The sequence below is a fragment of the Populus trichocarpa genome, chromosome 5 (genome assembly GCF_000002775.5).
Source record: "Populus trichocarpa isolate Nisqually-1 chromosome 5, P.trichocarpa_v4.1, whole genome shotgun sequence".
NCBI classification, from domain to species: Eukaryota; Viridiplantae; Streptophyta; class Magnoliopsida; order Malpighiales; family Salicaceae; genus Populus; species Populus trichocarpa.
Window position 1 is genome coordinate 15,910,983 of NC_037289.2, and position 23,365 is coordinate 15,934,347.

General features: G+C 32.2%; 2 protein-coding genes and 1 long non-coding RNA gene across 3 annotated transcripts; 1 reads left to right on the plus strand and 2 right to left on the minus strand.

Annotated features, from left to right (window-relative positions):
• Window positions 1-2,773: 2,773 nt before the first annotated feature.
• Window positions 2,774-6,176, minus strand: LOC7486579 (cytochrome c oxidase subunit 6b-1). The gene is made up of 5 exons (XM_002307326.4): window positions 6,010-6,176; window positions 4,711-5,013; window positions 4,508-4,590; window positions 4,302-4,383; window positions 2,774-3,141 (listed from the first exon to the last, which is right to left on the minus strand). The coding sequence occupies exons 1-5, from the start codon at window positions 6,055-6,057 to the stop codon at window positions 3,088-3,090; spliced, it is 570 nt and encodes a 189-aa protein (XP_002307362.1). The 5' UTR covers window positions 6,058-6,176; the 3' UTR covers window positions 2,774-3,087.
• Window positions 6,177-9,519: 3,343 nt separating this feature from the next.
• On the minus strand, window positions 9,520-10,374 carry LOC112327448 (uncharacterized). Its single transcript, XR_002981649.2, has 2 exons — window positions 10,143-10,374; window positions 9,520-10,034 (listed from the first exon to the last, which is right to left on the minus strand). It is a non-coding gene; the product is annotated as an uncharacterized LOC112327448 (long non-coding RNA).
• An 11,031-nt stretch (window positions 10,375-21,405) lies between these two features.
• LOC7486580 (VQ motif-containing protein 9) lies at window positions 21,406-23,008 on the plus strand. Its single transcript, XM_024600519.2, has one exon. The coding sequence runs from the start codon at window positions 21,815-21,817 to the stop codon at window positions 22,739-22,741; it is 927 nt and encodes a 308-aa protein (XP_024456287.2). The 5' UTR covers window positions 21,406-21,814; the 3' UTR covers window positions 22,742-23,008.
• The last annotated feature ends 357 nt before the right edge of the window (window positions 23,009-23,365 follow it).

Sequence of the window (23,365 nt, forward strand, 5' to 3'; positions counted from 1 at the left end):
GTGGTGAGATGCTTAAGTGTGTTTGGTATTATGGTAGCTTTTGTGGTTGTGGTTTGAAAAAAATTATTTTATAAAAAGCACTTTTAGTTGAGGTTGGTTTGATATTTATATATGTTTGGTTAAAATTGTGGTTGAAATTGAGGTTGAACAAAAAATAATTTAATGTGTTTGGTAATATATATTAATATTGATGGTTTTTAATTTAAATATTATAGATTTAACTATTGTTATTATATCATGAAATAAATAATATTTTATATTAAAAAAATTTATTGTTCCATTAAACTATCTACAATTCTATCACGTACGAAATTCATCCGACAAGGACTACAATTTCCATGGTTTTTTGAGCGTACAACAAAATCAGGTAAAATATCATCAGGAATAAAATTGGGATTACGATTAAATTCTACAAATGCTACGCCATCATGCGATCTCCTTCTAATTTATATAGTGTCATTAAATAATGTTAAACACTAGTTTTTCAAATAAAACACAATTAAAAAAATTGAATTTTTTTACTGTTCACGTGAACAATGCAAGTGAATAAATTCACTGCACTGTTCACGTGAACAGTGCAATTGAATAAGTTCACTGCACTGTTCACGTGTTCACTTTTGTGTGCAGAGTGAAAGTGAACAGTGCCGGCGAAGCTAGTGCAAGATGCTTCTCCTGAAACTATTTTTCTTTGCTATTTTTTTGTGGGTCCCTTGTTTTAAAAACGATGGTTAACACTTTAACAAAACACAATTTTTTATGGTTTCTTCAAAACGCAACTGATGTCGTGTAGACAAACACACTCTAAACTAGTAGCATATAAGTTGGCTTTACCCTCACACTTGGCCAAAATTCATGATGCATTTCATATTTCAATGCTACAAAAAGAAAGAAGAAAAGAGATGGACCCTTCACGGATGATACCACAAGTGTCTTTGAAGATTAAAGAGGACTTGACAATTGAAGTGAAACTATGAAGATACTAGATTGAAGCGAAAAAAAAGTTAAGGAATAAGAAGATCTTATAATTAAGGTATTATAGAGAAGCGCTTAAGTAGAAGAGGAAACTTGGGAAAGAGAATTGAAGATGAGAATGAAGTATTCTGAACTTTTTCCATACTCAAGTATAAAATTTAAATTTTATGGATGAAATTTTTAAAAGATGGGAGAATGTAAACCCCAACTAAAAGAATTAAAGAAAGGTCTTGAAATTTTAGAATGGTGGGTTTGAACAAAGATGAAGGATTAAATTAATAATTCATAATTTAGAAGATAAAATTAGCGGGGTCTAAGGAAGAAAGCGGTCGACCGGTTCATTTAATAAATTAGTTGGGTTTCTTTCCATTTTCTTAGGAAATTGCTTAAAAAATAGAGATTAAAGGGGTAAGGCGAATTATAGAGTGTGTAGTGAAGGTGTTTTGATGAATCATTGATGAATCAAGAGGGTTTTTAGAAATTTGAAAAGTTAAAGAAAGGGTAGAGAGAAAGGTGGAAGAGGAAAGGTGAAGAGAACCTAGACTTCTCTCACATCTTTCTCTTGTTTTAGTATCCATTTGAGGTAAGAAACCCAACTTAAATTATCAGAGTGAATGGTTTTGAGTTATATGAATTGTTGAATGTGTTACTAGTGATTTGAATGTGAAATTGTGAATAACTTATTATTTTTATATTGTTTGATGATGGGTAATGGTTAATGTCATGAAAATAAAATGGGTAAAATTCCAATTGAAAGAACTGAAGAGGAAAAATTAGTAATGGGAAGTTGGGATTATTTGATGGAATTGTGATGGAACTTATGTATAAATGCAAGTAATTAGTAATTGGGTAAGGGTTGGATTGCAATGAATTGGAAGGAATTATACCTCACCCTTGATAATAGAATTATGGCCGGGATAAGATTTGTTTGAATAATTGGCGTGTAAAGGATGTGAAATTGTATTGAATTACTCTTTAGAAGGGTAAGAAATAGATTAGTTTTAATGGAATTAAGAGAAAACATGTTTTTTTTATTTTATTTTAACACTATTTTTAGTCAATACGGTGGTAATTGTTTGCTGTGGTTGTTATTGGATATTTAATTAACAGGATGAGAGCTTGGTTTAAATATATAAAAAAGTGAAAACGAATCTAAATAGAATGAGAATTTAATCTAAGAACATTATTGATAATGATGGTGCAGACCAGACTGCAAGGGTTGCGTAGACAATAGAGACTATTGTTCGCGTGCAGACCCAAATAGGTGTCCTTCACCTTGACCTCATGGATGATTTAACTGCAATTTCTTTAAATACACAGTTGCATGATTATAATCAAGAGAATATGCATTTCCGAACGAAAACTCTGGATTGATTGGCATCGGATTTTTGTTGGTTTCCAGTTGAAACTTGAGTGGGCCATCAATTTCTCATTCTCTGCCCGTAAATGGCTATTCTCTCTTTCATTACAAAACTAGCTCATAGCACAAATAACATGTGAGTGCAGCAGCTATTTTAACTTTTTAGTCGAGAATGATTAGAGCTCAAACTTCGCTTAACACGAGCCTGAAAAAGGTTCCCGGCGAGATGAACCGATGCATGATCGATCGCAGATCACATCAGCAGGAAAATAAAGTGGCGTTTTGAACCACCTAGTAGCAGATCGATGAGAATCTGATTCCACTACGCAATTTTTTGCTCGATGTAAATAGCAAACTTTTAAGCTGCGTAAAACAGCAGCAAAGCAACAAGTATAAACTTGATAAGAGATATTCCGCAGGAAGTCTTTCTTGAGAGTAATCAAGGCGAAGTATATGTTCTTATTATCTAATTCAAGATTCTTTTGGGTTCTAAACAGTAATGAGTAACTGTTACACAACAGTTAAAGCAGGAAAAAAATGGGAAAAAAATAAGCTTCATCTTAAGACAAGCAACACATTCTGTGTTTAGACTTGAGCTAGTTCTAAAAGACAAGCCAAAATTTCTTATTAACTCAATGATTCAAACAGGGCATTCCCTGAGAAAACACTTTTCATTAAAGGTACTCATCTGTTGGTTGAAACTTTGATTTAGCAGCAGAAAACAAACTGCATGGGGGTATTCAAACAGGAACCACCTACAGGGGGCCTGGAAACGTGCCATTCGACCTTTGCTCATTCCATCTCTCTACCTGCCACCAGATAACAAAGAAAAAGTTGGCTTACACAGCATTAATATAGCCAGGTCAGGAGACAGAAACGAACATTGATGCCCAATTCAACCTTAAAAGGTAATATTATGATCTGCAGCAATGATTCATGGTTATGATACTTAGCTCAGTAATCATCTAAAAACCTAGTATCAGAATGCAGCCCGAGCATAAATGAGAAGCTTAAATATAGCAGCCTAAAACAAGATGCCTCATGAACAAAGCACTGCTAAAAGAATATCTAATAGTGCTCCCGGATAACCAGAACAGAATTTGCAGTGGCAATTATAGATGTGCTTACAGCCTAAATTCAACAGAATCTGAGTATGGGTTTGTGGAAGATTTTGACTGTCACGATTATGGAGTTGGTTGTTGGCTGGTAGGGACAATATGGAGTAGAAGTCTGTTTGAGGATAACAGACCTATAAATGATGAGGAAAGTGCAATTTTGTCTTATGCTAAAGATGTTCAGCAAGTCTTGCTGCTATAACGGGCAAGACATCTTGACATCAGAAAAGATAGAAAACCTAATCGTAAGTGTAAAGTTGAACCTTGATGGAGCCCCTAAAGTTAAGCCAGGAATGCCAGGTGTGAGCGGTTTATTGTGTGATGAGAGGGGGTGCCCCATCTATAGTGCAGGGCCTGTTTCAATAAAGCTCTTGCTTGGCACTCTTTTTGGCTTACAGATGTTAGGAGGCTTTGCACACAAATTGGGACATCAATTGGCATGGATTTTAGAGTTCAAGAAGTTCATCCTAAATAGTTGATTCAAAGGTGACGCTCAAACAAATCAACACAGGAGCCAACCTGTGTGGATTCCAATGCACCTTTGGACAAAGAAATCTGGAGTTTGGAAGAGGACTTGGTTGTGAGATCACAGCAATCTTAAAGGTGATGAGCATGCTTATCAAGTTGAAAATTAAGATCTATATTTAGGACTTGGTTTTTTCTTTCTTCAACATCCCATGACATGACAATGGTATATATCAACGTAACACTAAGGTCTTAACTTCCGAGATTTTTATGCCAGGTATACATCCTTCGACATTTAAAGAGCATTAAACAGCTTTGGAATAGCCTGTTGTTGAGAGAAAAATTAATATCATGCTCCTTAGTACATTGAAGATCTCAGATATACATACCCATTCACTAGGGCAGAGTGAACGATAATATTTGGCAAACTTATCACACTCTGAAGCATCTTCACCCTTGGCAGCTACGCACCTGGAGAAAATTATAAGAATAAATGTTTTATCTTGGAAGAAAGAGTCAGCATCAACTTGGAAGAATGATGATTAAAAAAAGATGGCAGTAGAAGAAGAAGAACCATGGGTGTGGTTTCACTTACCGATGATATTCAATGTATCTGGTAAAGCAGTGCCTTGTTTGATTTGTAGTTGGGAATCGGTAATCAGCTGGTGCTGTCTCAATCTAAACATCAACAAGGCAATCCCATCACAAAATGAATATATGGGAAACATGAAGATGGAAGTAGAATGAATATGACACAATTATGCCACCACCACGAAGAATATCTTGATAAATGGTTACCTTAATCTCCCGCTTCTCTTCTGCAGCTTCTTTTCCTGAGTTCTCTTCTGTAGCTTCATTGGTTTCTTCAGCAGCAGCAGGGGTATCTTCACTGTTGCTTTCAGCAGTAGCGGGAGTTTCAGTGCTTTCTTCAACAGCAGCAGGAGTATCTTCAGTTTTTTCTTCAGCAGCAGGTGCTGGTGGTTCCTCAGCTTTCTCCACAATTTCCTCAGAAACAACAGTTGCTGGCTTCTCGTCTTCTTTTACTTCTACAGGTTTTGAAACCACATTGGTCTTCTCTTCTTCTCCCTTCAATAAATATTGCTGCATGCCATAGCATGTGAGCAAATGGGTTGGTTAATACTAGTAGCACGCCAATGCAGAAAACATTTCTTGAACATGCAAAATGACCAAAGGGCTGGAGGTTTAACATCTTATCACACTTCAAATTTTTCACTTGTGCAGGTTAACAATAAAGACATTTACATTGGTGAAAGGCAACGTTCGTTAGTGAGCACAAAATCAAATTTGTCTCAAATTCTAAATGTGCAGACATAGCAAGTAAATGTTGTGAAAAAAATCAATCTCTTACAAACCAATTTGCAGCTGAGTTCAGAGCATATGAACAGGTCAAACAGCAGCTGATTTTATACTGAAATAGTAGCCTATCTTGACGCCAACAAGAGTGCCCCTCAACTGTTAAAGCTTGGGTTGATCTGTTGATCAAGCTCAAGTTTAATGGGCATAACAAAACACAACAGCGAGGGAAAGGCATCAATCTATTGGGTCCCGATCCCACAAATACTTATCCTTTGGTAATTGAAACATATAGCCACAGGTTCATTTGAAGAAGCATTCGCTTTAAAAAGAAAAGGAAAACAGAGACAGAACTTGTTTCCAAAAATGCAAGTTAATATGACAGCATTAACACAGATTGAGACAAAAAAAATTAACAGCAGCCGGCAGTACATCTGTAATTGCACATCTCTTATGCAAAACATATGTTTTTTGCACAATCTGTAGCAACTACAAATCGAGATTCTCACTCTTCCACCCAAAAAAGGGAAAAAAAAAAGAATCAACCAATCAAAATATCACCATCAACGTTTTCCTTCATGATTTACAGCAAAAGAAGATCCAGTCAAAGAAAAAAGCGCATAATTATCCTCATTTTCGCCAATAATTTTCTACATGAAACGAAAACATACTAACGATCCGAATAAAGAAAATGCAAAAAAAAAAAAAAAAAAACTTTAAGCCGAGCTTAAAAATTTAGAAACTCGAAGTAAACATTTGAACAGTGAGAGAGAGATGAGGAACCTCAGATAGGGTTGGGGCTTCGGTGGTTGCAACAGCAGTTTCCGCCATTTTGTGGAAGAAGAGGAAAAAGCGATCAGCTTTGCGGTTGAGTTGATTCAACAAGAGCGAGCGGCCAATCAGAGTGATATCAAGAAGGCAGCGCTCGGGTTAGGTTATGACTTGTCCTGACCTCACCAGTAGTTTCGTTTTACTGCGTGTTACTGTGCAAGTAAAAGTTGGTGGAAGCTGAGTTACACGCATTGTAAGCCACGTTTCCATCTGACGGTAGTTTAACTTTAAGATAACTTTTGGAAGCTTCTGGCTTGCTGGCTCGGCTCATTATATTTTTCTTGGACCGATGAGTGAGGGCTTCAAGACTGGGCCAGGGTTGGATAGGTTACTTTTTAGATATTTTTCAGCCGAAGGGCCAGACTTGGGTTTTAACCCTTCCATTGATGACCCAATAACACTTCTACCTTTGAGCATCTCGTAATTGAGATTTTAAAAATGATTTTATATTATTTTGAATAGATATTATTTAGTTTTCATGTGATCAATCATTAATCATCAAGTTTTAGGAAGATGCTTTAAAAACTCAAATTTTAAGATAATATTTATTTAGGATTTTCAAAATAATGAATGACTTGATTGATTGATTAATTACTTAGCTGTTTATTTTTAGGGACAAAATTGAAAGAGAAAACATGCTCCTTAAAAATATTTATGTGTTGACCACTTTAGTTTTTTTGATAGATGAATGGATATCATCCTATTATATCATCATATAATTAATTTGATAAGAATTTTAAACAAATTCACTTCTAAATTTCTATCTCAGATATTTCCTGGCTCATATAAATAAACCTTATTTGGATTGAAAAATATTTTTACAAATCAAGAGAACAATTAAATCTAGGATGATAAGCAAAGAAATCCCAAGAATATGATGCAAAACGCTACTAATCTCAATTCTAAGCTTGTAACATTAGAAGAACTATTTAAGTAACAAGTAGTTTAACAGGGTGTTTGAGACTATAGTACAGTTATTCTTCAAAGTACTTTTCACTCAGAAATATTAAAATAATATATTTTTTTATTTTTTAAAAATTATTTTTGATATCAGCATATCAAAACGATCCGAAAACATAAAAAAAATAATATTAAGCAAAAAAATAAAAATTTACCCAAACCTCATTTGGAATGCAATACCAAACGAGATGTAAGTGTGTGTAAAATGTCAAATAAAAATGTATGTGATTGGAAACAAACACTTCACTCATGAATAAAAAAGCATTACTACAAAGAACGAGGGGGAGCAAGTTACATTGTTGCATACTTGCAGCCTCTTAACATTTTTTGAACTTTTGTGCACTACTTGTTAGTACTCCACAACTTAGAAGGGAGGCCTTATCGATAGGAATGACAGGGCTAATCTTTATGACATGGGCAACATCCACCACAATATACTGAGAAAAAGCTTGAAACATTTAAGAAATAGTGCAAGACTTTCCCTTTTGTGTCTTTGAACCTGCTTGTTCCATCCTTTGGCATGCCAAAGTAAGTTGGCCTAAAACTTTGAGCAAATGTTGTTCTTAGCTGACATGCAATCCCTTTTTTATCCATAATGTGATGTAAACGGATAATACCAAATCTTTTTCGTTCACTTCTTTCACACGTTGAGTTTTTCAAAACATATACACGTAGTAGAAAAGGTATATTTAAAAACTTTTCAGGAGTTTTAAAATCTTGTTAGACAGATATAAGGTTATGTAGGATTTGTATGAAGATCAGATTTTCTTTTCGGCTTTGAATAATTGCTTCAAAACTGAGTTGTTGCAAACCACAAGTTGTCCAAGTGTTCGGTCTCTAACGGTAATGTATACCAACCACTAGTGAGAAATCTTCTAAACCATTTTAGAAGATAGGGATTGTTATGCCTTTAAGTGTTATTTCTTTTCTTTTGTGTTTTCCAGGTGTTATGTAATGTACTGTGTATTATTTTAAAAATAAAAGGCATGACAAATTTATAGGGAAACCTGAAAACCTATAAATAGTAAAATATCAATTTGCCTCTTAAATAATATGACATATTATTTCAGGGAGATTTTAAAAAATTATTCCATCATGTCTTTACTTGATTTTTCTAGATCTAGAATTGTGATTCCCTATATAAATTAAACTTTAGTCCTTAATTTTTAAAACTTATCTACAATCAAGTCACACTTAATTAATCATTCCATTTTAATTTCTGACCAATGATTCTTGTGTGTGTTGCCTATTAAGTTTCCTAATAAGTTGACCCAAATATAAATCATAATCCTAAATAAAATAGGATTAAATTAATTTATTTATTATCAAATTAAATAATTGATTGATTTATATTTGAAGATAAAGTACAATGTTTAGCAACCTGTCATGATCCTCATAATATTTGAAAAGTCATAAGTGATTTGATTTAACCTTTTAGTGATAAGTTTATCAATATAATTATTGTTCTTTCATCAATAATATTCTAATTTAGACATTATAGCATGTAATGTGTCTACTTTATCAAATCATGTTTGTTCTCAACACCAGTCATTGATTATTTGAATAAGATTTGAAACTCTTTTCAAATCTCATTCCACCTTGTGAAAAGATTTACAATCAATATTAATTCACTTAGGGTGATAAATCATCTCCTGATTACTTAAATACATTCATATAGTTTATGTTATACCCAATATTTGTCAATTTGTTACCATTGATTAAGACAACGTATAACAGGATCAAAACTTAACACTCCCAATAGAAGATAACTTAGTGATTTCAAGTCTAAGGATCACTTATACAACCGTCATGTGATCATTTTCATAAACATATGTGATATCTTCATAAGAAATTCTCATGCGGGTTAGTTCAATGTACACGTTTTATGACAAACACTTTTATATTAGTTCTAGATATCTCTTATACCTTAACTTATAAAAACAACTTCTTCTTTTTTTTTATAAAGGAAAGAACATAATATGTACCGGTTTCAATGACTCTAATTAATATCCAGACTTAATAGAATATTGACTAGAAATATTTTAGGAATAATGTTTTGATGCAATAGAAATTTCATAATAACAACTTTATAGTTTTATTTGTAAAACATTTTTGTCTCAAGAACTTTATCTTTACTCTAGATTCATTAATTAAATATTTGATGAATAATAAAAATAAAAGTCTTTATTAAAATTAAATATGTTTACATGTAAGGCTATCAAAAACATTTTTTTGATACGATACGGAAAATGTAATATAAACTCGAATCGTAAAGGAAATTTTTTTAACTAATTATATAGACAATTTTTGCTAAATAGTAACACAATTAAAAAAAGAGTAAAATAAACAATATAAAAGCTCGAACATTTTAAAATACATAATTTAAATAAAAATTCATACATAATTTAACTTAAAAATCCCTTACAATACAATTATATTTATAAAATTTCATTAGCTAACAATTTACTATTAGTTTGCTAATTCAAAAAAGAAGCTGTGGCAGAAACTAATTTACCTACTATATATACATTGCAAGTTGTTATAGCATACAACAATTATATTAAAAGGAAAAACAAAACATAAAGAATATGATGCAGAAAAGAATGATATTACAAATCAAATATATGGGCCGAGAATAGCAGATATAACTCACGTCAACTAGGATCTACATTACATTTTAATGTCGAAACCAGTCACCAGAAAAAAAAAAATTACAGAACTTCATTTTCCATCCCTGCTTCTTCGTGTTCTCTATCCCTGAATTACATCCCGGATGAGGACGTCCAACGCCCAATTTTGGAGCAGCAGGTTTACCTTGGCCCCTACCAGCTGCCAATGGTTTGGCTCTGGTAGTAGGTGAAGGAGCAGCAATGGTGCCCAGGGGTCATCAGTAAAAATTTCATGATTTGGCCCTGGTAGTAGGTGAAGGATCCTGATGCGAATCTCCCAAGCTTTTGGAGGTTCAACTTCAATCTCTTCTATCACCAGTGGGTCTCCAGGGTTTCTGCATATTGCAGCTATTCGTGTAGCAACAAAATAAGAACAAGAATGGTATCAGTGTGTTGGGGACTGGTGCAATATAACATGTGAAAGCAGTAAACTTAATAGTCTATTCAGAAAAGAACCTCTGCGTATTATGGCTTTCCCTGCAGTTTCCGATCCGTCATTCAAAGCACAGACACTCAAAGTTATAAGATCTCTCTCCTTTTGCCCACAGATTAAAGAAACAGAGATTTCCCGGTCTTTCCTGATTTCATTTTCTGTCTAAATGTATGCAGGGGATATGCAGTGCCGCGATGTCAGGTACCAAGTAGTCAAAATCGCGAGGCCAGAGATTCATTTCCTGATTTCATTGATGAAAATGGTGTAACATTATTGTCATCTCTCGTGTTTCTTAATTCTTAACTCTTTCATTTGGTGGGTTTGAAAGTGTAATCATATTTAAAAATATATTAAAATAATATTTTTTTATTTTTTAAAAATTATTTTAAACGTTAAAAAAATATTAATTTAAAATAAAATAAAATAAAAATTTAAAATTTTTTAAAAATATTTTTAAAACACCCAAATAAACACCACCGAATTCTCAGTGAAAACCACATGGTGCCTCAGCTACTATCTTATAATATTGGAGTTCATGAATCATTTCATCTCAAGAGGAGGGTACATTTGCAGCCTATCTGTCTCCATAGGCTCTAAAACGGATTAGAGAGTTAGAGGGTGTTTGCCAGTGTGGTTGCGGGTGCTTTTTAAATAATTTTTCATGTCAAAATACATGTCAATAATGTTTTTTTATTTTTTAAAAATTATTTTTGATATCAGCACATCAAAACAATTTAAAACGTACAAATCATATTAAATTTTAATAAAAAAAACAAAAATTTAAATTTTTTAGGAACGTAGTCGCAGCCACTTTCCCAAACATTCTCTTAGTGTGTGCGTGTAAGAATTATAATGGACCACATGTTTAGCTTGATTTTACGAACAAGACAAAACAAATTGCTTGCGCTCATAGATTCGAAATCCAATCTATAATTTTCACACGATGGAAAATAACTATTTTATGGTTGCTGCACTTATAAAAAAACACTTGAGGCCCGTTGACATAGCCCAAAAATTCCAGCTTGAGCCGCGAGGAGATTTGTCTTCCCACCTTCGAGATAAGGACCGTCTACCCTTTACATCAATGCCAGTTGCCAACCACTTAAATAACACAATTAGTCAAATTAAAGAATATAATTCTTTTTTTAAAAAAAAGGCAGGAGAAGTTTAGAAATGTTTACTTTTATTCGCTGAAAAGTAATTATTTTTGAAAAGTTAATTTTTTTAAAAATAAATTCTTAAAAAGTAAATTATTTTTAATATTTGATAGTATTATAAAAAATAAGTTGGAAAATACTTTTCAGTATTTGACTATGTCATGGAAATTGAGCTGAAAAATAAATTGTTAATATTTTTTTTAAGTTTATTAAAATAATAAAAAACAAATCTTACAAGTTAAAAAGTTGAATGAGAATAAAATTGAAAAAAAAATATAATTTTATAAAATATCTCAAATAAAATAAATAACAATTAAAATAATAAAGATCAAATGTAATAGATAAAAAAGTTGAAAGATGATGAAATTAAAAAAAATTACAATTTCATAAATTATTTCAAATAAAATAAATAACAATCAAAACAATTAAGACCAAATTTGATAGATAAAAAATTTCAATTAAGAAAATGTTAAGAGAAAGCAAATAACAATCATAAAAATGAGGACCAAAGTTGATAAAGAAATCAAATTAAATCAAATTCTAAGGGATGAAATTGAAAAAAAAACAAGATTTAAAACAAAATATATAGCAATCAAAAGTTTGAGGATCAAATTTCATATAATCAACAAATTACATAATATTTTTAAATTTTTCACAACTTCTGGAAAGTGTTTTTCATTCAAAATAAAAAGAAAACACTTTCTTGAAAATAAGTCAAATTTTTCTTTGACTGGAAATGTTTTTCGTTGACCAACTTTTCTAGTAATAAATAAATATAGAAAAAATTTAAAAGTAATTTTAAAAAAACTACTTTTCATAAAATAAACGGTATAAATGTAATTCTCCTTTTCTTCTTCTTTGCCCCTTTGTGTGTGGTTGGGCCATTCTCCCACAAAGAAGGGACTAACAAAACTTGATGTTACAATCTTATACAGTCACGCAGCTATAGAGCAGGAAATAATCAACAAATTGCCCGTGGCTGCTGTGGCAAAAACCGCAGTGCTTTCGCTGAAGTTTGCAATTTACTTTAAATATTTAGCTTAGTCAATTTTTTAAAATAATAGATCTTGCTTGAATTTTCTTTTGTTATTTCAATGACTCAACCCATTTAACATTTCAATTTGAACCGTAAGCTGCACTTGGAATTCCTTGTCTAGCTTCAATTTGATTAGTAACTGACTGATTTGGACCGGGCAACTTTTTTTTTTTTTTTTTTGCATTTAAATTTCCAAGCATCCATGCTAACGGGCTCTAATATAATTGAACTTTTCACAGTCAAGTTGCACGTTGTAAATAATTTTAGAGAAATGCTCTTTTTGTGGAATATTTTTTATTTTATTTTAAAAACTCTTATACATTAAAAAAAAATGTATTTCACCCACAAATCCAGTTATTTTTATTATTAAAAATGATTTTCCTTGATATGGAAAAAAACGTAAAAATATTTGAAAAGATTACTAAAAGAAATTTGAATAATGCAATATCAACAAACAAACATTATGTTTAACGAACGCATACTTTTTTTCTTCTTTGACCAATTACTTAATATTTATAGGATTTACTATCCTTTTTTTTTTTTTCACTTGCCATATCATTCATTTGTATAATTCAAGATGCTGCCCAAATCCTCAATGAAGTTTACTCTATTCCTTCACTTCTTGGATTTAAACTTTGAGTTTCACGCCTAATTTTTTTATTAAACTCTTCTAAGTATTCCGGATTGCTTAATTATGATGCATCTTTAAAATTGATATGCAAGATAGTCAAAAAATACCCTTTTCATTAAATAAAAAAAATCATATGTTTCTTATGGGATTTGAAGCGAAAGCCTTTCAATAATAGATAATTAGGTTGTATGATGGAAGAAAAAGGATATTATTGTAAGCTTAGGAACATTTGCAAAACAAAAGCTTTATAAAAAAGATGAATATGTGAATACTAGAATGCTTAGAGAGAATGTTAACACCTATCTTGAGGTTTATAGAGATGTAATTATATTAATAAATCACGTTTACTTTTCATAGTAATAAGGATAGAATAGGAAAATAATTGTGGCCCATAGACAAATAGTAATTATTTAGGCTTAAAGTCCTTTATGGGTGGTGGTATTATGTTCGAGGAAAAAAGATCTCATCACGTGGCCCATCAACCGATAAAATAAGTTCAATAAAATTGTTGTTACTCTGTGTGTCTATTGGTACAAATTGATGTGGGTGAGTCAAATGCTAGTTTATGCATTCAGAGTTAAGGTGTGTATGCTTAAGTACATTGCCTCATAGACTAATTGGTTCAATTAAGAGTCCTATCATACCTTTAGGCTTCAAATATGTCATGCGATCTCTTATAGGTCCAATTTTCTATTGGGCCATGTGGTATAATCGAGCCCAATTGAGAGATGCATCATGTCCAAGCTTGAGGATCCCAAGTACGCTTCTAGCCCATCAACTTTTGGGCTCAAGCTATACCTTATGTTTATGCTTTTAGACTTAGGTTGTGTCTCGAATCTTATTCTTTGTGGTCCAAGTTGAGGATATAAATACTAGATCCATCAATTACCCTCCTAATTCTTTATGATGTAATAATGAAAAGACTTGATCAACCACTATTTGTATCTATGATTTTTTTTTTTTTTATGATTAGGCACTTTCTTACCTTTTTACTTTGTCATTTTGTTGCTTAGGGTCTTGAAATGTTATTGTTTGAGCGACTTTATGTCCAGATATGTGGGATGTTTAAAAGGAAATTATGTAGAACAATCTGAAGGGCTGACATCCTTTAATATCATATTTTTTTTATTTATTAAAATGCTACTATAAGCTATAACTAATGTTGTGTGACCATATATAAAGGATATAGCTACCCTCACATTATCATTTTCACAAAATCATTTTTGTTATTATCTTGTCTTTCTTTTATTTTCTCTCTCAATCGTAATGATTTTCAAAGAGAAACAACTATTATGAAATCATATAATTACCACTCATACCACCCCAAAAGCACCACTAAATTATTCTTATTCCTATTTTGATTGTTATGGAAAAATTTATGTGTGATTTTATGATAAGGCATTGGTGGATTCCAATTATATTTTGATAGAATCAGAAGAGCCAACCTAGTTTAAGGCTAGCCATTTTCCCTACTACTTGTAAAAACATAAATATAATATGTTTATTTTGGAAAGTTAGGGAGTTCGGGGCTAACTTGAGCAGAGAGGAATTAAAAAGCTATAAAAAATGGGATAAGAACTCCTAATAGAGATTATGGCTATCTCTAGGATTGCCATATAACCTAAGAACCAATAACCTAAGAACCAATTAGAAAATATTACCCTAGCACAACTATAATGTAATAGGTAATGGATATCAATGTCTGCTTAGGAAACAATTATGTGGTTAAGACTTTTTTTTTTTAGTAGAGAATATAATCAAATAACCTGAAAATGCTAAAATAAAAGGGATAAAGATAATTATACCATTTTGTATATTCAAATATGGTATGAAACTCTCTCATTTTGGTTTTTATATAGTGTGTTTTTCCATTATAATCTTTACGTAAGTCAAATACACTTAAATATATGAGTCATCAAAGCTACCTTTAAGAAGTACATAAGCCACCATAAAAAGAAGTCATCCTTAAAAGTACTTAGACATTACTATTAGTTAATATGATGTGCTAAAAAGGGATGTGAATTGGCCTAGTTCTACATCTTTTCCCTTTAGACTAATCGTCCCATGTTCAAGATCTTTCATAGTAAAACTTGTAATTTGAAGAAGTTGAGAGGGAGAATGGTGTATGGTAAAATATAGAGAAGCAATCTCCTTATATAGACCCTAGAAGATATAGGGATACTCCAACTTGTAAAGGACCTTCTAAAGCTTATATAATGTGAAACTAGGCTTTTCAAAGGTGGGAAAGCTATTGTGCAATCAATTGCAAACAATCTATATCAAAATAAACATCAATTGTTTGGCATAAGAGTAAAAATTAGAGGAGAGTCTAATAGGTATGTCACTAGAAAGCCTTAGACCCCGTTTGTTTGCTGGAAAGTAGTTTCCTTTTAGAAAGTGAATTCCGGGAAAGTGAATTCCGGGAAAGTATTTTCCAATGTTTGGTAGTGTAATGAAAAATAAGTTGGAAAACACTTTCCAGTGTTTGGTTATGTCATGGAAAATGAGCTGGAAATTAACTTATTAATGTTTTATTTTTCTCAAGTTTATTAAAATAATGAGGAACAAATCTTACAAATTAAAAAGTTGAATGGGAATGAAATTGAAAAAAAATATAATTTCATAAATTATCTCAAATAAAATAAATAATAATCAAAATAATAGAGATCAAATCTAAAAAATTAAAAAAAAAATAAAAGATGAAGAAATTAAAATAATAATAATTAACATTTCATAAATTATTTCAAATAAAATAAGTAACAATCAAAAGAACGAGGACCAAATTTGATAGATAAAAAATTTCAATAAAAAAAATGATAAGGAAAAAGCAAATAGCAATTATAAAAATAAGGACCAAAATTAATATAAAAATTAAATTTTAAAAATGAAATTGAAAAATAAATATTCAAAACAAATTATATATACCAATCAAAAGTTTGAAGATCAAATTTGATATAATCAGCAAATAATGACATTTCTAAATTTTTCACAACTTCCGGAAAGTGTTTTCCGCCCAAATTTTCCAGGAAAACACTTTCCTGAAAAACCAAGCCAAATTTTCCTTTGACTAGAAAGTTTTTTCTGTTGACCAACTTTTCTAATGGCAAACAAACACATGAAAGTTTGGAAAGTGGTTTCCCGGAAACCACTTTCCGGAAAACAAACACAGTCAAAAAGGAAAACATTTTTCTAGAAACCAAACCAAATTTTTCTTTGACTGGAAAATGTTTTCCGTTGACCAACTTTCCTAATGGCAAACAAACACAGGAAAGTTTGAAAAGTGATTTCCCGGAAACTACTTTTCGGGAAACAAACATGGTCTTAGTATGAATATATGTTTATATTTCCATAAAGTTTTCTCATTTTTTATACCTTTTATTTATATAGATGGACTAAGGCCCAAGAAGCCAGCTAAAAAGAAATAAGCCATAGGGTAATCAATAGTTAAAAGATTTTTTTTCCCCTTAGAAGAATCAAGTTCTTGATCCACAAGGAAGTTAAGAAATCATCTCTAATGTAAAAAGGGTGAAGAAGTTTAAAGACAAAGAAAAACATAAATAATAGAGTAAATCTCAAAGAAAAAGATGAATTTTGGTAGAGTAATATCAAAACTTGTATCCGGACAATACAAAAAAAATAAAAGAGAGGACTCATTTATATCTTCCAATTTTAGAGGTGACAAGGAACCTAACTTCCCTTTCCACTGTAATTGTGTCAGCTAACACTCCTACTATGAGCAAAAGTGTGACCCCCCCTCCTCCTCAGTCTGCCTAGGATATGATGGCCTAATTGTTGTCAGCTACCTCAACTAGAGAGATACAAGTGATGTTTATTCTTCTTCAACCTCAACAACTAACTAAAAAGAAAAACCATGCTATACAACTTTATGTTCGAGTGAGATGTCACTCTCTAGAGGATACTTGGTATGTTTAGTATCATATGGTAAGGTATCTCATTCAGTACATAAGAGATATAAAAAAATGAATGGATGTCGGGCTTACCAACCATTTGCATATACTTACCTAACTTATCTTCAATATAAGTTCAAAATTTTTTAAGGTGTTTATATTTTAGTTTGATGCCTTTGCATTTTATATTTGACAAATATATTTCAGGACTTCTAAAAAAAATTATATAACCTTTCAAGTTGTGAAGCCAAGTACAATCACATTCTCAATATGATCTCAACAACTCATGTGGGCTGCCTAAGCTTTCATAGAGAGATAATTAACCAATTTTAGGGATGTACTCTAAAAGGTATTACAAGATAAGGATGCCTATTCTATGGAGTTTGAGATTTTCTATGACAGAATCATAAATGTTGACTAGGATTTATTGACTTGCCAATAACAAGTAAATAAGTTGGAGCTGGCCCTGACCAGGCTAATAATGAGGCCGATCGGGCCCTAATAGAATGTTCCTAAATGTGTACTCTAAGAGATACATTGAAAAAGTTCAAAGATGATTTTGAAGAGACTTAGGCTTTATAAGAGACCTTTAAACATAAATTGGTAGAAATAATAAGTGATATTTACTTTTTTATTTTGTCTAAAAGTGATGTGGTTTTTTTTTTTCTTAAATCTTCCACCTAGATCTTATCACGAACTTTAAAGAGATCTACATTAGAAGTGCGAATGTAGCTACTAAAAACTAATACTTGGTTTTGGACATTAAGAAGAATGAGGAGAATGGTGAAGATAATCTTAGGACCATAAATAATCAATCAGTAGTGGAGGAACCAATTATAGAGCAATTTGAAGAGAAAGCCTTAGAGGGTGAGGAGTCTAAGCCTAACGCGATTAGGGTTAATTAAAGCTTTGATATGGAGATTATTGGTGAGAATCAAACTATGGAAGATCTGAAAGATAAATAATGAGCAATTGTTTCTATTTGAATATTTACTAAACTTTAGCCTCAGTCTTATGGGTTTTTTTTAATCTATATGTAAGAAAAATTTATCCATCATAAACTTTTAAATTTTATTTTTTCTTTTATTATATGAAATGGAAAGTTTTTCTAAAGTGTTGTAGCATTTATATTTTACATCTTTTTTATCTAAAGCCCTCATACGCCTCCTATCAAGTGAACTAAATTTGTCATACTTAGACCTTGTTTAGTGACATAAAATAATTTCCTTTTTTCCTTTTCTTTTCCTTTTCAAGTTTTTCTTCTTCAATAAAACATTAAAAAAAAAAGCATGTTCATTTCTTAAAGTTTCAGAACATTTTTCTAACTCGAAAAAATGAAAAATATGTTTATATTGTAGTATTTTTCATATGAAGAAAAATGAAAAAATAGAAATCATGTTCAAATAACCTATTTTCTATGATTTTATATTTAGAATACATATTATCTCTACTAGCATAAATAGATACTGACCTACGTGAATGTTGAAAATGTTTGGCTATGTCTTTGTTTGATTCAATAACATAAAATACTTATTATCACTACCATATAAATTCAAACTAGAATACACACATAAAAATCGATCAATTTCAATTGCTTTGTTAAATAGAGGAATTCAATAAATCTCAATTTCTTACTTATAGTTCTAAAAAATGTCGCACTCATATAAATTAACTATTTTTATTTGAAAATATTCATTAATGTGGAAAAAGATGGAGACATGCCTTTTCTACTTTGTTCTAATTTAATGAAAGATTTTGGAAAACATCTTTTATATATTTTCCAACTTCAAGCATTATGGTAGAAAAACTAAAATGTCTTTCTTCTTTTTTCAATTTGTAAAAATATATCATTTGAACATAAAATCCTTTTTACATGTTCCTTTTTCTATTTTTCTTGGAAAAATAAAGTGAAACTTTATTACTAAACACACCCTTAGAAACTTTTAGTCTTAAGACTCTACTGTGTATGGATAAAAGAATTCATACCTTTTTTTTTTCCAAGTGTTTAGCCTATGTGTTTAAATGGAACCCATACATGAAAAAGTTTTGAAATTCAAAAGATGTCTACTATTTCTTCAGGTATATGTTTTTGTAAATTATTTGATTATTAGAATTAATAACATTTTAATTACTAACTTATAATTGTCAACGTTGATTAATATAGCTTTGATCATGAAAGCATATTCATATTGGACGTTAAACGAACTAGGGTAATAATATGTTTGACACTATCACTCAGAGGCCACTATCTATTGGTTCTAAGTAATAATAAAATAAAATTGATTCTAGTCAACATGTTATTTATATAATTTGAATGTAAAAAATATACTAACTTCGTGGCCTATCATGTCAGATGGTGTGGGGTTAGATATTTCATAGTAAATCCCACTCATGTCTAAGAGTTTTATCAAGATGAGTTGGACACACATCAATCATATCAGGTAGGTGTTACATGTGTATTGAATTTTTTGTTATTTGAATGTAAATTACTTATTATTTATTTGTTATCTAATATAAGTATTCATATGTCCTGATAGGTTACATGGATGTTATATACAAAGGACTTGATACTTTTAACTTCGTTTATATGCCAAGAGGGATGAGATCTGACCTTTGGTTAACACAAGTTTCGTTGCACGACTTCGACATTATTAAAATGCATTGTCTAGATCGAGTAATGTGATAGTTTGGACTATCTCAGCATATACCAGATTATGTTGATATCGGTGATGAGCTGCACAATATTAGTGATCAGAGTAAGCACAATGAAAATTGGTTGGTGATTCATACATCTTACCTAACTCTTTGGGATGCTAGGAAATATTGTGTTTTTAAGGAGCGACATCTAACGATTTATGTAGATACCTACATGAATGATGTCTATTCATTACACGTCGTTTCATTACACCTACCTGGTCATGTTTCCTAAGGTGTCCTCGCAATCCGATGCATTATGTGCCCCGATATCGAGACAAAATTGATTGGTATGCAATATTATTTTATATACAACATTTATTAAATACTAGATTATTTTTCTTATGGATGATGACTATTAATTTGTTTTTAATATATGTATATAGATTCATTACTTGATACAGGAGGCTCGGAAAGCAACAACAACTATCTGTGAAGGTGTCGATAAAATGAGATGTATTGTGGCCAACACTACGCTTAATTTATGTTGTGGTGAAATTTAAGAGGTTAGAGAGGTTAAGCATCTTGAAGTGGCGTTAACGGAAAATAAGATTGCTTATCGTGAGAGTGTTGAGGATGCTAATCCGTCCACGAGCGTCCTAGGCCTGTCATTGAGCATCTAAGTTCTGTCCACAAGGGTCCCAAGTCCATTCACGAATTGAGATGATATTGGTCATCCTCACACTTACATGGATATTACAGGCTCTTCCCCGAGTTGGACGAGTTAAGGTGATACTCCAGACCCGTCCACAAATGCTCTAGTCCTTTATACGAGTTGTAGCGATTATTATATATAGTTACATGTTATTATATGTTATGAGAATTATGAATTGATGTATTGCTAATTTGATTTTAATAAAATGTTATGTTATGTTATGTTAATTCTTGATCTAATTTTGTTACTTATGATTGAAGATATGTGTTGCTTATGTGAATTGTGTTTTGATGTTAGAAAATTAGTTATTTGAATCGTGTAAATTGTGGTTTTTTTAGACAGTAAGTTCATGATACAAGAAACTGTCCTAGGATAAGTTTATTAGATGAATCACAGATAATATCTAGTACTTGATTAAATATACTAAATTCCTAAATATTTTTTTATTTATGTTATTTTATTAATTTTTTTTAAATGTGTTAAATTTCAAAACACTATATAAAAGTTTGGGACATAAGTTTGGTACGAAGGAGTGTTTTGGTGATGAAAGATGATATACCAACCCTTTTTGCAGCCTTGATTTCTAAACGGCGCAAGGATGATGCCAACTCTGATTTTGAAATTTGTTGGACGTTTCAAATGCTACTGTAACGCCAGTTTGACAGGCAATAGAAAATTCCAAGAGAGATAATGCGTTGTTTCGTTGGAAAAAACAGACACCATGAACTACACCAGTAAAACATGGCAAATACATTAATTATCTGAGGTGGCAGAGATAAAACATTAATAACTAGAAAGAAGAATAAACCCAGTCCCCTCGGTTGAATTTGCTGCTTCTTTAAGGGTTTTTGGTATAACAGTAGAAATTATTTTTGGATATATATATATATATATATATTATTTTTTAAAATTTATTTTTGATATCTATACGGTGAAATGATTAAAAAAAGCATAAAAAAATAATTTAAAAAAATAACAAAAAGATGATTCAACCACCATACCAAATATATTATTAATCATGCTATTATCCTTATTTTTTTTAAAAGAATAAAATCAGTCAAGGAGATGCTCAGTCACGAACAAGGAAAATACGAAGTGATTTTTAATTTTGGGTGGGTGCGAGGGGAAAGTCCAGAGACAGTCCCTGCAGCGAGTATTAATTGGGTTGTTTTGACCAAAGGAAACAGACAAGGGAGAGAAAAACACAACCATTGTTGACGGAGACACACTATTTAACACTCTTCCGAGGATAAGATTAGATCCAAGATTAAGTGATTTCTCAGAGAGAGAGAGAGAAGGTGCGTGCCTTCCTCCTTATACGGGTCTTGTCCTTTCTCTTCTTTTAAGCCTCCGAAAACCAATCAGTAAAAAGCAAAGACCAAACCATAATAAACTCACCATCACATCTCTGTGCCCTTTTCCTCTCTCTCTCTCCACTTGTACTAATTCTCTACGTCATCTGTTAATCTGTGCGATCCTGCTGCTACTCTGTCTAAAACACCTCTTTTGAAGTCCGCCACAAAGAAGAAGAGAATAACCTCGCCTTGCAGCAATATTTATCACCATATCATTGGATTAGATCTAGAAAGAAAGAGAGTGGTTTTTGCTTCTATAATGGATAGAGGCTGTCAATCCTCCGGTGATTCTACAATCACCAGTGTTAATAGCACTAGCACCACCATCAACAACAGAGATCACTATCTCAAACACCTCAACAAACTCTCTCACAAGATCTCCAAACCCCCCATCATCACCGCCACCTCCACCATAAAAAAAAACCCTTTTGATCAGCCAAATCAGCTGCAACCACATCCATCATCACAACAGCCGCCAAATCAAGATCTGCAGGGGCAGCAGCAGCCTCCTGTTTACAATATAAACAAGAGTGATTTCCGTGACCTGGTACAAAAACTAACTGGATCTCCAGCTCACGAGAGATTCTCTACCCCTCCACCTATACACCCACCCAAACCTCAAAGCATTCGCTTACAACGCATTCGTCCTCCACCCTTGGTTCAAGTTAGCAACCGCCCTCCTCCTCTGCTAAACAGCGTCATCCCCCCTCCTCAACAAAAACTACTCACCACCGCCTCAAACCCCTCCGCCACCAACACCTTCATCCAACGGTCAACGACACCTCTCTCACCATTGCCGCCATTCCCGGCGGTTCACGCGGCGGCTGAGTCGCCAGTTTCTGCTTACATGCGGTATCTCCAGAACACGATCTCGGCTGTTGATTCTAACAAGCAGTTCTCGGGATTCTCGCCGCTGGCACCGCTTGTTTCACCTAGATGGAACAATCAAACAGCTTCAAAGCAGCAATTTCCCTTCCCGCCCCAGCAACAAGGAGTAGATCCCTCGCAGTCAGCGGGAATGATAGCGCCACAGGCACATGAACAGCCGCAGTTTCAATTGCCAACTTCACCTTTGCCTTTTGGATGCTTGAATTCACCGCGGTCTCCATATCCTTTGCTTTCCCCGTCTTCATTTCCTCTCTCACCCACAGTGCCTGTACATAGCCCTAGATGGAGAAGTCTTTAAAAGTATTAATTAATTTTATTCTTCTTCTTCTTCAGGTTAGCGGTGTTATTATTACTACACGATAATAAACCTTGTCCTTTTAGTCATAGGGTTATGGTCTTTAGATTTAATTCCTTTTTATTAATAGTATATGTAAATATTGTTATTAAAATTTGATTAGCGGTGGTGGCTAGATTAGACAAGTGTTTGCCGCTCTGGTCAATTAGGTTGTTAAAAAATTCCAATGGTTACTTCTGAGATATATATATATATATATATTTTTAAGGTTATATATATATATATATATATTATTTTTTTCCAGTGTGCTACTTTGCAAATTGATAGTAGTACTATCTAAGTTGCTCACGTAAAATATAAATGTGCAATCCTAGCATGAGTAGAAAAATTGCTCAAGGAATATTTTTGTCAAGTCAATATTCTAAGGTACCGTCGTACCATACGCGTGCGTACAAGTGATTGGGTAATAAATCTTATTCATTTGACTCCTTAAATCTTATTTGGAAATTGAAAATGATGACACCTCTGGATTGCATTCTGGGATTCTTACAGGGATTAAGCAGATGCAGAAGGGGTGTTGACACCTCTGGGCAAAAGCTTTGCTAATTATATGTTTTAAGCGCATAC